Source organism: Equus caballus, chromosome 15 (genome assembly GCF_041296265.1).
Source record: "Equus caballus isolate H_3958 breed thoroughbred chromosome 15, TB-T2T, whole genome shotgun sequence".
Lineage (NCBI taxonomy): Eukaryota > Metazoa > Chordata > Mammalia > Perissodactyla > Equidae > Equus > Equus caballus.
The window spans coordinates 76,703,181-76,716,726 of NC_091698.1; the positions used below are offsets into that span (position 1 = coordinate 76,703,181).

At 38.6% G+C, this 13,546-nt stretch overlaps 1 protein-coding gene across 11 annotated transcripts in view; it reads left to right on the top strand.

Annotated features, from left to right (window-relative positions):
- FEZ2 (fasciculation and elongation protein zeta 2) overlaps positions 1 to 13,546 on the top strand; it is a 38,835-nt gene that overhangs the window by 13,451 nt on the left and 11,838 nt on the right. For 7 of the 11 annotated variants that reach the window (XR_002800214.2, XR_002800215.2, XR_011426490.1 and 4 more), the window contains exon 5: positions 801 to 1,069. Coding sequence is in view for 6 of the 11 variants with exons in the window: in XM_023619242.2 (XP_023475010.1) it covers positions 801 to 1,069 (269 nt within the window). In the remaining 5 variants the exon portion in view is untranslated. Of the gene's footprint in view, positions 1 to 800; positions 1,070 to 4,262; positions 4,365 to 13,546 lie in introns of all 11 variants that reach the window. The other 4 variants (XR_011426489.1, XR_011426488.1, XM_070236451.1 and 1 more) reach the window with 1 other exon arrangement.

A 13,546-nucleotide genomic window follows, 5' to 3' on the forward strand; every position in this document is an offset into this window, starting at 1 on the left:
CTCACAGTTCTGGAGTCTGGAAGTCCAAGATCAAGGTGTCAGCAAATTTGACTTCTTCTGAGGCCTTTCTTCTTGGCTTGCAGACGGCCGTCTTCTCTCTGTCCTCACGCGGACTTTCTTCTGTGTGTATCTGTGTCCTGATCTTCTATAAGGTCGTCAGTCACATTGGATTAGGGCACACCTTAATGACCTCATTTTAACTTAATTATCTCTGTAAAGACCGTCTCCAAATATAGTCACATTCTGAGGCACTGGGGGTTAGACATCAAAAATGTCCTGTCTCTCACGTAAGGGGAAGTGCTGAGTAAAAACTGAAATGGAGTTTCAGGGAATATTCTTCCCTTTCATCTTCCCAATCTTCAGTAAAATTCACACATTGGGGTTTATGTGATTAAATATGCATTTAGTTTAATTCTTTAAAGTTGACTTCTCTTCAGGAGTGTGCCCGCGCTCTGCTAAGTTGCTTGTGATTTCTTGTCAGCAGCTGGTTTCTGTACTCTCCCACTGCTTTGTGTTTGTTCTTTTCCTTGTACAAGCTTTTTCAGTTTTGCCTGAGGTACTATTCTTGGGATTGAGTTAGACAGGTAAACAATTTTTTTATACTTCTCAGCTATTTGAGAAGTACCTTTGTCCACCTGCCTCTACTCAGACCTGCCTACCAGAAGGTTTAGGATTCTGAGAAGATGATGAACAATTTAATTGCTTAGCATATGATTTTTGCTCTTTGGCATAAAATACCCAGTTGTGTTCCCTTGAGACATTTTTGTCTTAGTATCTGCTATGCTTGGTTTTCGTCATAGGAGTGAAAAGGCTCTCAGTATCTGAATTAAATGAACTACTGGAAGAAATTGAGACCGCCATCAAGGAATACTCTGAGGAGCTGGTGCAGCAGTTGGCCCTGCGAGATGAACTGGAGTTTGAAAAGGAAGTGAAAAACAGCTTTATTTCTGTTCTCATTGAAGTGCAAAACAAACAGAAAGAGCACAAAGAAACAGCCAAAAAGAAAAAGAAACTCAAGAATGGCGGCTCTCAGAATGGGAAGAACGAGAGAGGTCATATGCCCGGCACAGTAAGCGATGGTTTGCAGGAGGCGTTGCACACTGGGAACGGCTTCCCTGGTAATCCCAGTGCCCCGGGCCAGCAGCAGGCGGGCAGGGCCTGCGCGGGCAGGTGTGGTGTGCTTCCTGCCAGAGCGCAAAAGGGATGCTGTCCTAGAGTGCCCCTGTGCCCAGCTCCTTCAGAGAGGTGTTTTCTGGGTGAGGGTGTAATGGTTATCCAGATAATGCAATCCTGAAATGTTTAGGAGGGAAGTAAGCAGAAGGATGAGGGGCAATAAAGAAGGAGGTTATCTTAAAGAAAAGAAGCTTTAGCAGGTGACCATTTTAATAGATCAAAATGTTAATAGTGGTTATTTATGTTTGGCTGGTAGGCTTATGAATGATGTTATTTTCTTAGTTTTGCTTATTTCTTATGAGTTGTACAATAAAAAATTAAAAGGGGGTGCATTTAGAGGTAGTCAAACTGTGCTGAGCCTAGAAGCGTAGATTGATTTGTAAACTGCTTCTTCCTGATTTATCAGTGAAGTTGTTAGAGGCGGTTACGTGACATCAGCCATCTGGCCTACTATTTGGCAGACTAGAATATTACCAGCTGGTGAAAACAAGTTTAGAATATTTGAATCTTTGACTCCTGTACACAGTTTTTTGATTCCAGCTTTTTCATTTTTCTTAAGTGGTCCTATTAATTTCACTTGATGAAACTCATCATAAACATTAACTGCTAATTATATGAGACGCATTTCCTTATTGATTGTACGGCCATTTCCCTTTTCTTTGATCAGTTGAGACTTGCATTTTGCCGCCTTCATTTTGTTTGTATGCAAAGAAACGTTGGTTTTATTTTTAGAGTACAACTGTTGGGCAAAGAGATCCATGTTTCTAAAGGGAACTTACCTTTTTAATTCATGATACTGATAACACGGTAATACAAATCACCACAAACTGCTGTTATGGTTTGCAATAATATACATTCTGTCTTTGATTAAATCTTGATTTATTTTTTCTAAAGAATATTTGTCAAAGAAATAGATCCCCTTCATCCGGGAAGGAGAGTGCAGTTCTGGCTTGTTGGGCCACTGGAGAGCAGCTCATACCCACGAGAAGAATCTTACCAGTTAGCTGATTCAGTGTAGTGTTTGTAACCTAGCAGCAAGTGGACTTTTTTTTAGTATAGTATCCATTTGTACATAGAAAGGACATAGCTTATAAACTGACTTTGAAAAAGTTCTTAGATATATGGTACAAAATATTTTTGAGAAATGGCAGGATTGCTTAAACAGGTGTTTATTTAGTCACTTGTAGTGACTACTTTGAAAACAAACCAACAAAAACCCAGAACATTTGTTTGACTATACAGTCCTACAAAGTTTGCTTGGAAATATCAGGGACAATGTTTTGCATCTCATATTTAAAAAGATTGTACCCTTTCAATTGCCCTATTATACAAAGGTGATTGAATAAAATGCTTAGTTAAAAAGTCATAGCATGGTTGGTAATTTCTGCCTATCAGCTTTTAGGGATTACATGGAAATCCTCCATTTACTGGTGTTAAGACTTGGCTGTGGAAAATAAATGTGTCCCTAGAAGGGTTTCGAGGCTTCTTTTTGGTAACTCTCATATAGAAAGCGTTCGAGTAGATTCATTGTGTAATTTTACAAGGCATTTATATTGAGAAATGGATTTGACAAGGCAACCTTCAGGTCTTACTTGAACTTTTATTAGTCTTGAAATAGATTCATAGTAACAGTAAATTTTTTCTCAATATTTGGACTTGAGAAGCTGCTTCTTGAGTTCTGATCTACTGTTGTGTCAAAACCTTTAATTAGGCTAATAATGGCATTGCTAACCTTATGGTATCAGTTCTCTCTCTCTTTCTTGAGCCTAAAATGTTGGAGAAAGACCATCCCATCTGTGACAAGGAGCTTGAAACCTGTGATTATGAAAATAGTGGTAGGTGGCTCAAAAGAACCCTAAAGTGAAATGGCCAGTTGGATAAACAGATTCCAAAAGATACTGCCTTCCGAGACCTTTTATGTAACAGGCAGTTTTGGCAAGGCCTGATCTCTATGAGTTAGCCATCATCAGTGATACTAATTTCTGAAAATTGATGACCTTTTTACACATATCATGTGTTACCTGTTTTCTAATAACCTTAGGCACATTTTTCTTCCTACGTTAGATATTTTTATTTTGTTAGCAGGACTTGGACTTCTTCCTTAAGCATGGAATAGCTTCCTTTCATATTTCCTTAAGCATGTTTCATTGAAACAAAACATCAATTTGTAATTGGTGTAACATTTTACCAGTAGTTGCTAGCTTGTTCTCTTTGGTCCAGAGATACTATAATGAAATACCTGTGTGGGAATAGAGCAGTTACACTCTTTAGGTGTTAAAAGACATGCTTTGATTCAAACATTTGCTGCAGTGAAAAAAAAAAGGGGGAGCTTAGGGATGCTATTTAGAGCATTAGAAAATTTTGGGAGAGCTTGAAGAATCCTATTAAATATTAAGGAAAATATTAAATATTTTATAAAAGTGAAATGTTATCTTGATCTGTTTTAATTTTAAAAGTGATCTGCTACATGTTGGATAAGATCACAATATTCATTCATTCAGCAGATATTTACAGTGTCTTCCCTGTCCAGGTACTGTTGAAGATATAGTGGTGAATAAAACAGACAAGGCCAGTGGTCTCTTGGACCTTATATGCTAATGAGGGAGACAGGCAATAAACAAAGGAAAGAATGAGTAGACAATGTAATTTCAGGTAGTAATAAATGCAACCAAGAAAAAAGAGGAGGGTGGGTGATAGTGATGCTGTTGGGAATCTGTTTTTGATAGGCTGGTTACTATGTCACTGCTCCTCCTGACTGGCAGGCAGGCTCTGCTGTCCCTTCCCCATTCTCTGTTGGGAGGGGAGGTTGGAAGAGTAGGTCTTCTCTTTCAGAAATGGGACTCAAGAGAGCAGAAAACTTTGTATCTGCTTTGTCGTGTTTAGCATCTGGAGAAATGGTGGGGTAGGAGATAGAGACTGGAATGGTTGAAGGGCACGGGGTGTAAGCAGTGTGGTGATCTCATGCATTTCTTTGAACTGACTATGCTGTTTTGGGCCTTGGTGCTTCCATATATGCCACTCCCTTGTTCTGGAGTGGCCCTCCTTTCCTCCTTCCCCTGTCTACTTGTTTTTTGGTTTTTTTTTTTTAGCTCATCCTTCAAAATCATGGTCAAGCATTGTCTTCCTTTCTTAGAACCTTCCTCGATGACTCTTCCTCTAATGCAGAATTGACTACTCTCTGCTTCTTTTGGGTTAGTATTATTCCTCTTAAGTATTTCAATTAGTACTGTCATACATATTGCAAGTTTTTGTCTTCATGTCTGTTTCTGTTATTGTTCCCTAAGGATAGGGGATGTAACTTTGTTTCCCTGGTATTCTTAGGTCCAACATTAGGTAGGCAATAAATGCTGAGTAAATGTGTGAAAGAAAGATAAACTTACAAATCTGTATTTCTACCTTGAATCTTTCTGTCAGGTGACAAACCTATAGAGGCCGAATAGCATATCGATTAAGACCTTTGGGTTATGAGCTGTGTGAGAATCCTGCTCCTGCCACTGGGTCCATAGCCCTTTGAGTTGTGGAGGGATTAAATGAAATAATGTCTTTAAGACTAGCATATATCCTGGGTACATGCTAGTTACTTTATGTCCAAATGCCTGCTAGACAATTCTCCCTGAATGTCTCGTAGGAATTGGAAATTTATCCTATCAAATCAAAGTTACCATTTTCCTAAGTTGAATTTATTTCTTATATTTTTTCCTTTGCTTAGTGAAACTACTCATTTACCAAAACCAGTGGTATTTCTCGGTCAAAGAATATGAAGTTTTAAAGGGTTTTAAACAACCATCTTTTCAAATCATTCTACAGAAATGTAACCCACTAACAGCATAAGTGAGTGTCCATTTCCCCACACCTCCAACCAACAATGGATATTATTAGCTTTTTAATATATACTGATCTGATAGGCAAACAGTGGTTTGGTCTCTTGATCCTTTGTATGCTTTTGTGAGTTGCCTTTTATGTCAAATTTGAGATGTTTTTCGTATTTATTTATGAGGGTGCACATACTTTTGATATCATAGTACCATACTCTGTTGTGACCATTGGTTTTTCTTTCCTCTGGAAGAGTGCAGCCTTCCCAAAGGCTCGTGCACATTGTTTCCCCAGCATCTCACCCAGTTTTTGGTTCTTTACATATCACTTAATGCATATTTGTTGAATTGAAACTTCACCATAAAGGAGATAGAATCCGAGAGGATTTGGATGTAGTATTTGAATTATTGTTGATTATCAGGGATATTTTTTGCCGGTCTTCTGTTGATATCGAATAGATTCACAGGCCGTTGAATTTCAGTGGCAGTTCACACGAGTACAAGAACAAGTTGAAGTACACCAGTTATGTTTTAATTTAGTGCTGGCTGTGTCATCCAGAGTTGTCTGAAGTTGTTAAGACATTAGTGTTTACCTGCTTAGCATCATACCTTAGTAATCTTATATGGATGAAGCTGGACAACTTCCTCCTTTAGAATCCAGTAATGTTTTCAAATTAAAAGTCCTGTGTAAAGTCGCTTACTCTAAGTCTTGGGTTGAGAAGACAGGAGTCTATGGTGTCTTTTCTGTTTGCCGTAATCACATTGAACTTTCAAGGGAGAGTTCTAGTGTGTTGCCTTCAACACCAGCAAAAATGTGTAATTGCTTCAGTCTAACCCGAAGGAGTTTATTCTGAGAAGTTTTGTGATATTAGCTATCAGTGACTCTGTTGTAAACAGAATTATATTACTCTAATTTATTGCTTTTGGGGGAGGGGAGATAAGTGCTTAAAGATGGCGGGGAGCTAGGGCTCTTGCTTGTGTATATTTTTCTTTCTCAGATACATTGCTCCGCCTGTCCTTATGGCTCACTTAGCTCATATTATCACTGAGTCAATCTATTTGGTTTCTTTTTTACATGCAAAAATGCCTCAGTAATAGTTTTTCGTTTAATCTTGACCAAAGCTGACTTTAAGGTAAGAGAAATTTATTTTTATTTAGACAGCTACTATGAGATTGTTCTGAAGTTATTCTAATTTGTGCTAGCTCTAAGCCTTGAGGGGACTGTTCGGACACGGCTATTTGAATTTGGGGCTTTTGGACCTGGCTTTTTCTTTTTCTTGTTCTTTTTCATTTGGAATTTTAAAATTTCATGTCTGCTAAGATGATTTAGACCAGACATTGGAAAGGCAGACCACTGCCCAAGGGGCAAAACAGCCCGCTACCTATTTTATATGTAAAGTTTGATCAGAACACAGCACGTCTATTCATTTCCATATGGTCTGTGGCTGCTTTGGTGTTACAAGGGCAGAGTTGAAAAGTTGCAACAGAGACCACGTGGCCCGCAAACCTAAAATATTTACTATCTGGCCCTTTATAGCAAAAGTTTGCCAACCCCTGATTTAGATTAAAATTTAATAAAATTTAAAATTAGGAGAAAAAAAGATGTAAACTCCATTGAAGTGAGTTCGTATAGATAAAAGGATCATGATATTGTGACTAAAATTTATTATAAAGTGTAGCCTTGTTTATCCTGAGGGGGCTGTTCCTTTCCTCAGGGCCCGTCCAGCAGCCTGAGCTGTACGTGCAGGTGGTGACGCTTTGGTCAGTCCGTCTCCATGCCATTTGCTGCAGGCGCCCAGCTTAGCAAACAGTCCTTTGTGCCGTGTGTGTCAGATTCCCAGTAGCTCAGTGAAGAGAGCCAGCAGGTAGACTAGTTGTCTCTAGATGTGGGGACAAATGAAAAAAATAAAAATGTTGGCAGTCCTCTGGGTACTTGTATTTATACACAGTGATAAAAGGTACTTTAAAGAGGGAAGAGAAGTGGAAAAGGGGCTGGTTTCCCCCCTTTTCTGAGTAGTGGTGCTTGAGAGGATAAAGTCTGCCCTATATAGATAGTTGAAGGTAAATATTAACACATTTTCAACAATAATTTGTTGGTGATATTTGATAGTATTTCTCTGCATTTTTCTTTTTTCAAAGAGCCTTCCTAAAAATTAGTGTTAAGGCCATAAAATGGAAGGTCATTGTAGGGTGGAGAGAGACTTGGGTATGTAATGTTTATTGTTTTAATAATTCACACCTATGAAATATGAATTATTTTAGATGTGGAACAAATTTATTTTATGAAAGATAACATTGCCTAGAGAATATATTATCACTGCCAGTTTTTGATATTTTACTGTTCTCTACTGTTTGTTTTCTGCAGTGGGTTTTTGGTGTTAGGCTGGTAACAGTGAGCTTTCGCGACCCAGCAGTTAATGTGGTAAAAATCAAGAAGTCTATGCTTGACTTCTTTTTTGTCTTTGAGAGGTTAGTTAATTGTTTGTTAATATAACACAAATTCACATAAAAGCCATAATATGCCAGGAACCTGTATTCTTATTATATACTTAGAGTATCTATAAGTATCAGGAAAGAATTTATAAAATTGTTAGGGTTAATTATTTTACTCTTGTTTTAGTAGCTTTGAAGATGTTTTCCAATACTTAATTATCATTTTGATATTAATTTACATAAAAACTTAAAAAAGATCTTCAAATACAAAAAATTAAATTGATACTATTCCATTTAACTCCCAACTTTGAAAATCTTCATATCACATCTTTCTGCTCTGAGAGTGAACTTATAAAGTAGTAGTGTAATATTCAAGACATTTTCAAATACTTACCTGCTTTGGTATAATTGATGTTTTCTAATTTACTTGGATCTATTTTTTTGAAAAAATTATTTTTTGGTAGAATTTGCATTTATAACTGCTTTATAATTCACATTAAAATTTTTTGATTTGAAGAAGTGTCAAAACAAGCAAAATCAATTTTTACATCTTAAATAATATCTTAATAATTGTTTGAATATTTTTACTTTCTAATTTTTTTTGATACTTAACTGTTGCTTTCGATTCTGTTTTTCTCATGTTTTGTATTTTGATTATTTTAAGAATTTTAATTTAAAAGTTAAAACTATTTTATTGTATTTGAAAATCATGTCATTCAAACTATTGAAAAAGATGTGATTTATAAAGGACAATAATTATGTTTGAATTTCACTTTCTTTTGAACCTTTTGAGTATAAAGAATATTAATGGAGTCAGTGTGTAGATTAGAGTAAGGGTCAGAAATAGATGAAAGCATTTCTTAATTGCTTTTCCTAACCCTTTTTTCTGACATTGAGCTTTGACAGTCAGATTTTTAAAAGATTTCCTGGCTACTTAGAGATTTATGCAAGTGGGTGTCTGATGAAGCTAAGAGAAAAGTATGTTAGCAAGAATAACTTGAATTCCCGGGCCTCTAGAGTAATTTTGCTTTTCCCTGTCTTGGATCCTGCTTCCTGTGAAATTAGTAGAGCTGGAGAATATGCTGTGCATTCACCTAGTTGCTATGTTTAGGAGTCTGGAAAAGAATGAACAGATCACACACTCTATCTGATTCTTTTCAGTTTACCTAGTTTTTTTTCTAGCTCTTTTCTTTTTATTCTTCAGAAAGACCTTGAATTACCTAAAAGTGTTACTTGTTTTCTGCTTAAGCTTTTTGGCTGCTTTCTATATTCAGTCGTAGACAGTAGTGTCTTTTCTTCATGTTGTCTTCAGTCCTTTAAGCTAGAGATTGTTATCAGGAGTTTATTATTCCTCAGTTGCCGTTTTCTTTATATGAGGAGAACTTGAAATACTGTTGTTACTGTTCTGGAGAAAAGTAGAAAGGTGTGGTTACTTCTCTTTGGGAGCTAAGTCCCATGTCTTACTCTAGCTTTTTTAAAGGAATACAGCCCAGACGTTTTTTGAATATTTATATTTGCTGAACACTTTGTTAAGCAGTTCCTATGGATTATTTTATTTAGTCCATACAACAAGCCTGTAAAGCAGTAGTATTATTTTGATTGCCGTTTCATAAATGAGTAAAAGAAAGGTCGGCAGAGGCCTTGGCTCATAGAACCGGTCTACACTGGAGCAAGGATGTGTTGCAGTCATGTATAGGTAGGGGCAAGGAGCCCTTGGCTCTGCGTTTTCCTCTTCTGGGCTGTGCAGACATGTTGTCTACAGGCTTGGAGATCTTGGCTCATTTCTTTGTCTTTTTTCAGATTTTTACAGATTTTTTTAAATCTTCTATATCTTGTTTACACTTTGTTGCTTCTGGTTTTGTCTGAGAAAAGTTTCCAGAGAATGACTGATTTTGAGACTTTCAATACCTACTTACGCCAGGGAAGGAAATGGTCATGAGGCCGTTGTGAGTATTCTCGGTATAAATCCTGAGATTGAAGGCCTGCACTGAGTAAGCCCCTTTCCTCCTCTTTGCCACTTTACCTTTGGCACTTTGTCAGCAGTGAGGGGAACAATAAAGTGAATACTGTAATGCTTAATCATTTTCCGGCTTGTAAATGGGCTCATATCAAAAATTCCATTCTGAGAAGGGCATTTTTCAGAGCTGTTAACTCCTTCATAAAGATGTGGTGGAAAAAGGATGGATAGATTAGAAAATAATTTTCGACTCAAAGACCCTCCGCCAGCTCTTCACTTTGAATGTGAACCTTTGGATCCTTTCCTTCACATTTGGAAATAGTTAAATGGAGGCAGGGTTGGCCTTTCTGACATACCTAGCATTTCACAGTTTACTTTAATTAAACTGTAAAAGATCTTCATTTAATGTCCTTTATTTTTCTGAGCCTTCATAACCTTGAGACTTACTTCTGTCAGTGTGTTGACATGTCCGTGGTACTTTTTCCTTGAGAAATGTTCAACAGAGAAACACTTCCCTTCTTCCTCTTTCCCTCCTTCCATTTCTCTTCCTCCCTTTCTCTCTCCCCCGCCCCACTCCTACTTATAAAATTTAAGCATAGAGAAAATCTTCCCTCCAGCCCATTACGTACCATAAGTACCTAATAACAGTGCATCTGTTCTCAAGGTTGTAAATGCAGTGTTTCTAAATGAGGTGACGTTTACTAAAAAGTAAATTTAATCTCTCTCTTAGGTTTTAACTTTTTAAAATTCATTTTGCCTTCCAAAAGAGTGCATTGTTTTTTGGAATTTATAGGGCAATTGTAAAACAGAATCTATTGTGTGCTCTACAGAGCTCTTTTCCTATTTCTTCCTGTCTCACTGCCATAGTCTCTCTATTCCTTAATCCTTCTAGTTCATTGATCTTCTACTTGCTACTTGTTGATTATCCTAGAGGTTTTATATTTCTTAGTCACTCCGTTGTTTTATAAGCCGTGTCACAAGATTATTTCATTTTACTTTATTAATCTCTTGTTGACTTCCTAGCCCTGGGTTCTTTGGTGGACTTTTTCAGAGCTCTGTGTGCATTCCTTTGACAAATAACTTTTATATCTTGTCACGTCATCTTTCTTCTGTTCACCCTCAGATTATTTTTGCCTCTTAGCTCCTTAAAAAAAATTCCCTCCTGTAAGAAGTCAAGAGGCCTCATGATATGGTTATCATAGGCTCTGACTCTTGGGCTGTGGTCTTAGGAGTGTTACAGCTTTAGCTTAGCAGATATTTACAAATGCCTGCTATGACCAACACTGTGTAAGTCACTGGAGTGGGGAGAGTAAGACTTAGTCTTTGTCCTTTCTCAAAATGTGCTCATTTCCTCATAAGAAAATGAAGCCATTGGAGTAGATAACTCCGAGTGTCTCATCTGGCTGTGCAGCTCTGTCATCCTAAAGCGCTTATATTGTAGCCTGTGTGACCTTTTAGTCCTGCACTGTTGTGTGTGCGTGTGCATGTGTGTTTCGATTTGTCTTCTTAAAAAATAGTGTCTTCTTGGTTATTTCATAGATTCATAGAATTTACAAATAAGATGACCTTTAAAAATGATGTCATTTCATCATCTCTTTCACAGGCAAGGAAACAGGCCTTGGCAAAGTTAGTGACTGTACCCAGGTCACATAGTCGGTGGCAAAGCTGAGAGAAAACCCAGATCTCTTAATTTCTAGTTCGACGTTTTTCTATCTAAGTTGGCTGTTGAAAAGTTTTCTGATTCCAAATACTTTTGACTATGATGTGATTCCTAGTTTCATACTAAAATCTGGAAGTATTTCATTGGTATGGGTAGTAATTGCTGCAGAATTTGGCCGTTGAAGCCAGTGACTGTTGATCAAATGCCTCCTACATGCTGATCATGGGCTTGCGCTTTGTGGGCATACGAAAAAAGTACCTGACATTAATTCTCTCCTTAAAGATTTTGGGAACTGAGTTGAATTTATTGAAAATTAACTTAACCAAAACTCTTTTCTTTCCCTGCTGTCTCCTTTTGATCTTGTGCCTCGCTGCCACTTAAAAAAATATCTTGATTATCTTTTCTTTAACTAGCATTAGAGAAACATATATTGCTCTCTAATAATGTGCCAGGCATGGGTGTTAAGGATGCCGAGTAAATCTCAGCCTTCAGGGGCGTGCTCCCTGTGGGCTGGGCATCCAGATGACGAACCATGCAGTGCACTTCATGCAGTGATTCTCAACCAGGCCAGTTTTGCCTTTCATGAGACAATAGACAATGTCTGGAAATATTTTTCATTGTCACAACTCGGCGGGATGGAGTGTGCTGCTACTGGTATCCTGCTGAGTAAAGGCTGTTCAACATCCTCCAATGCACAGGACTGCCCCCATGACAAAGAATTATCTGACCCCAAGTGTCAGTAGTGTCAAGGTTGAGAAGCCTAGGGATAGGTTGATAATTGATTACTATATTCAAAATTGCTCCCATGTTTTTCCTGTTCTCTGCCTGGCACTGTCCTGTTCTAGAGGCGTCCATACATCACTATTGCCCCTAGTTTGGTTTAGGGGTCTGGGAAGGCTGAATTGACTCCTGAGGACAAGAAGAAGAGGGGGACAGACATACCAAGGGAGTGGTGTGAGTAGCCCCTTGGAGGTGACGGGAATGGCTGGGGAACTGCAGGTTGCTCATTATGACTGGAGGTTGAATGAGAAGGCTAGACAGCGAGGGAGGAAGTACCTCAAGGAGAGGATGTGGAAGTAACAAAGTGGAAGCCAGAAAATGGATGGCTCTGTGTACCCTGCTAAGGCATCTGGTCTTTAAAGGCTGCAGGAACCCAGGGTTGTTACATGTTCAGATTTGTCTTTTAGAAGGGTCACTTAAGTGTTTCGAGGAGAACTAATTGGAAGGAGACAGCTAGAGATAAGGAGTAGATGGGGAGGCTTTTGCTGACATCAGGTAAGAAATGAGCCAAGGAAGTGACAGTAGGGATGGGAAAAAAGTTGAATTCCAGAGATATTAAGGAGATTAAAAATTGGTTGGGGCATCAGGGAAGGGAGGAGCTAGGGTTGGGACATTGATTTCTGGCTTGGGCAAGCATAGATAGAAGACATGTACCACCCCTTCCCCTAGGGGAGATAGACAAGTCTCATCAGTGACAATTGCATCTAGCCTCAAGCCGAGCATCTTTTCATCAGTTCTGCATGTCGCCCCTTATGGTACAAAGGTTAAGCCAGCCATTCCAACACATCCAGCACACAAAGGTGAAGAGAGAGCAGGGCCCCTGCAATGAAAACTTCCTATGGGAAGGAGGGGACAACGGAAATACTCAGTAGCTGCTGTTTCACATCCTCCTGGAGAATACCAGGGCCCCTGCGCAGTGGCCGCAGAGTGAACGCCTTGGTTGGCCAGTTTCGCTGCTTTTGGTTGTGTTCTCTGAGAGGATCTCTTTTGTCCATTGTCCTTTGTAGCTCTTCTGGAAGGGTGTATAATTCATGTTCCAGCTCAGATGTCACCTCCTCAGAGAACTTTTCTCTGACCTCCTGGTATAAAATAGGCATCCAGTTTTTAATTGCCCTGTTGTAGCTATCGGCTGGGCGTGCATTATCTGCAATTATCTAGTTCATTTGCTTGTTTTACTGTTTCTGCCCCTGTTGTACTGGAATATCAGGTCATGGGGGTAGGAGGGGCCTTGGCTGATGTGTTCACTTTGCATCGTTAGTAACCTGCAATAATATCTGGCTCAATATATTTTTTGAAAGAATGAGTAAATGAATGACAGAAGCATAGAATGCTGAAGGAGGAACAGATTTTTTAGTTTTTTTTTTTTTTTTGTTTGAGTTTTGGTGGGTGAGAGGAGGATGAATTCAGTTTTGGATATGATAAGTTTTAGGAATATTTAGGTCCAGATGTCCAATAGGCCGTTAAACATCCAAGTCCAAAGCTCAGGAGGAAAGTTACAGTAAAGATAACTGACTTTTACTGAGCCCTTCCCATGTGCCAGGCTCCATTCTGAGCACTTTACTGATCTTAGTAAAGGGGAGCTATAGATTTATGGAGGCAGAAGTTGAAACTATTGAGTGGGAGGTTCAGAGAGTGTGCATCAGAAAAAAAATAGAGACAAAATCCTGGGGAAAACCAGTGTATGAGAGATGAGCAGAGAAAGAGGCTCCTCTCAGAAGCAGCGCAGCAGAG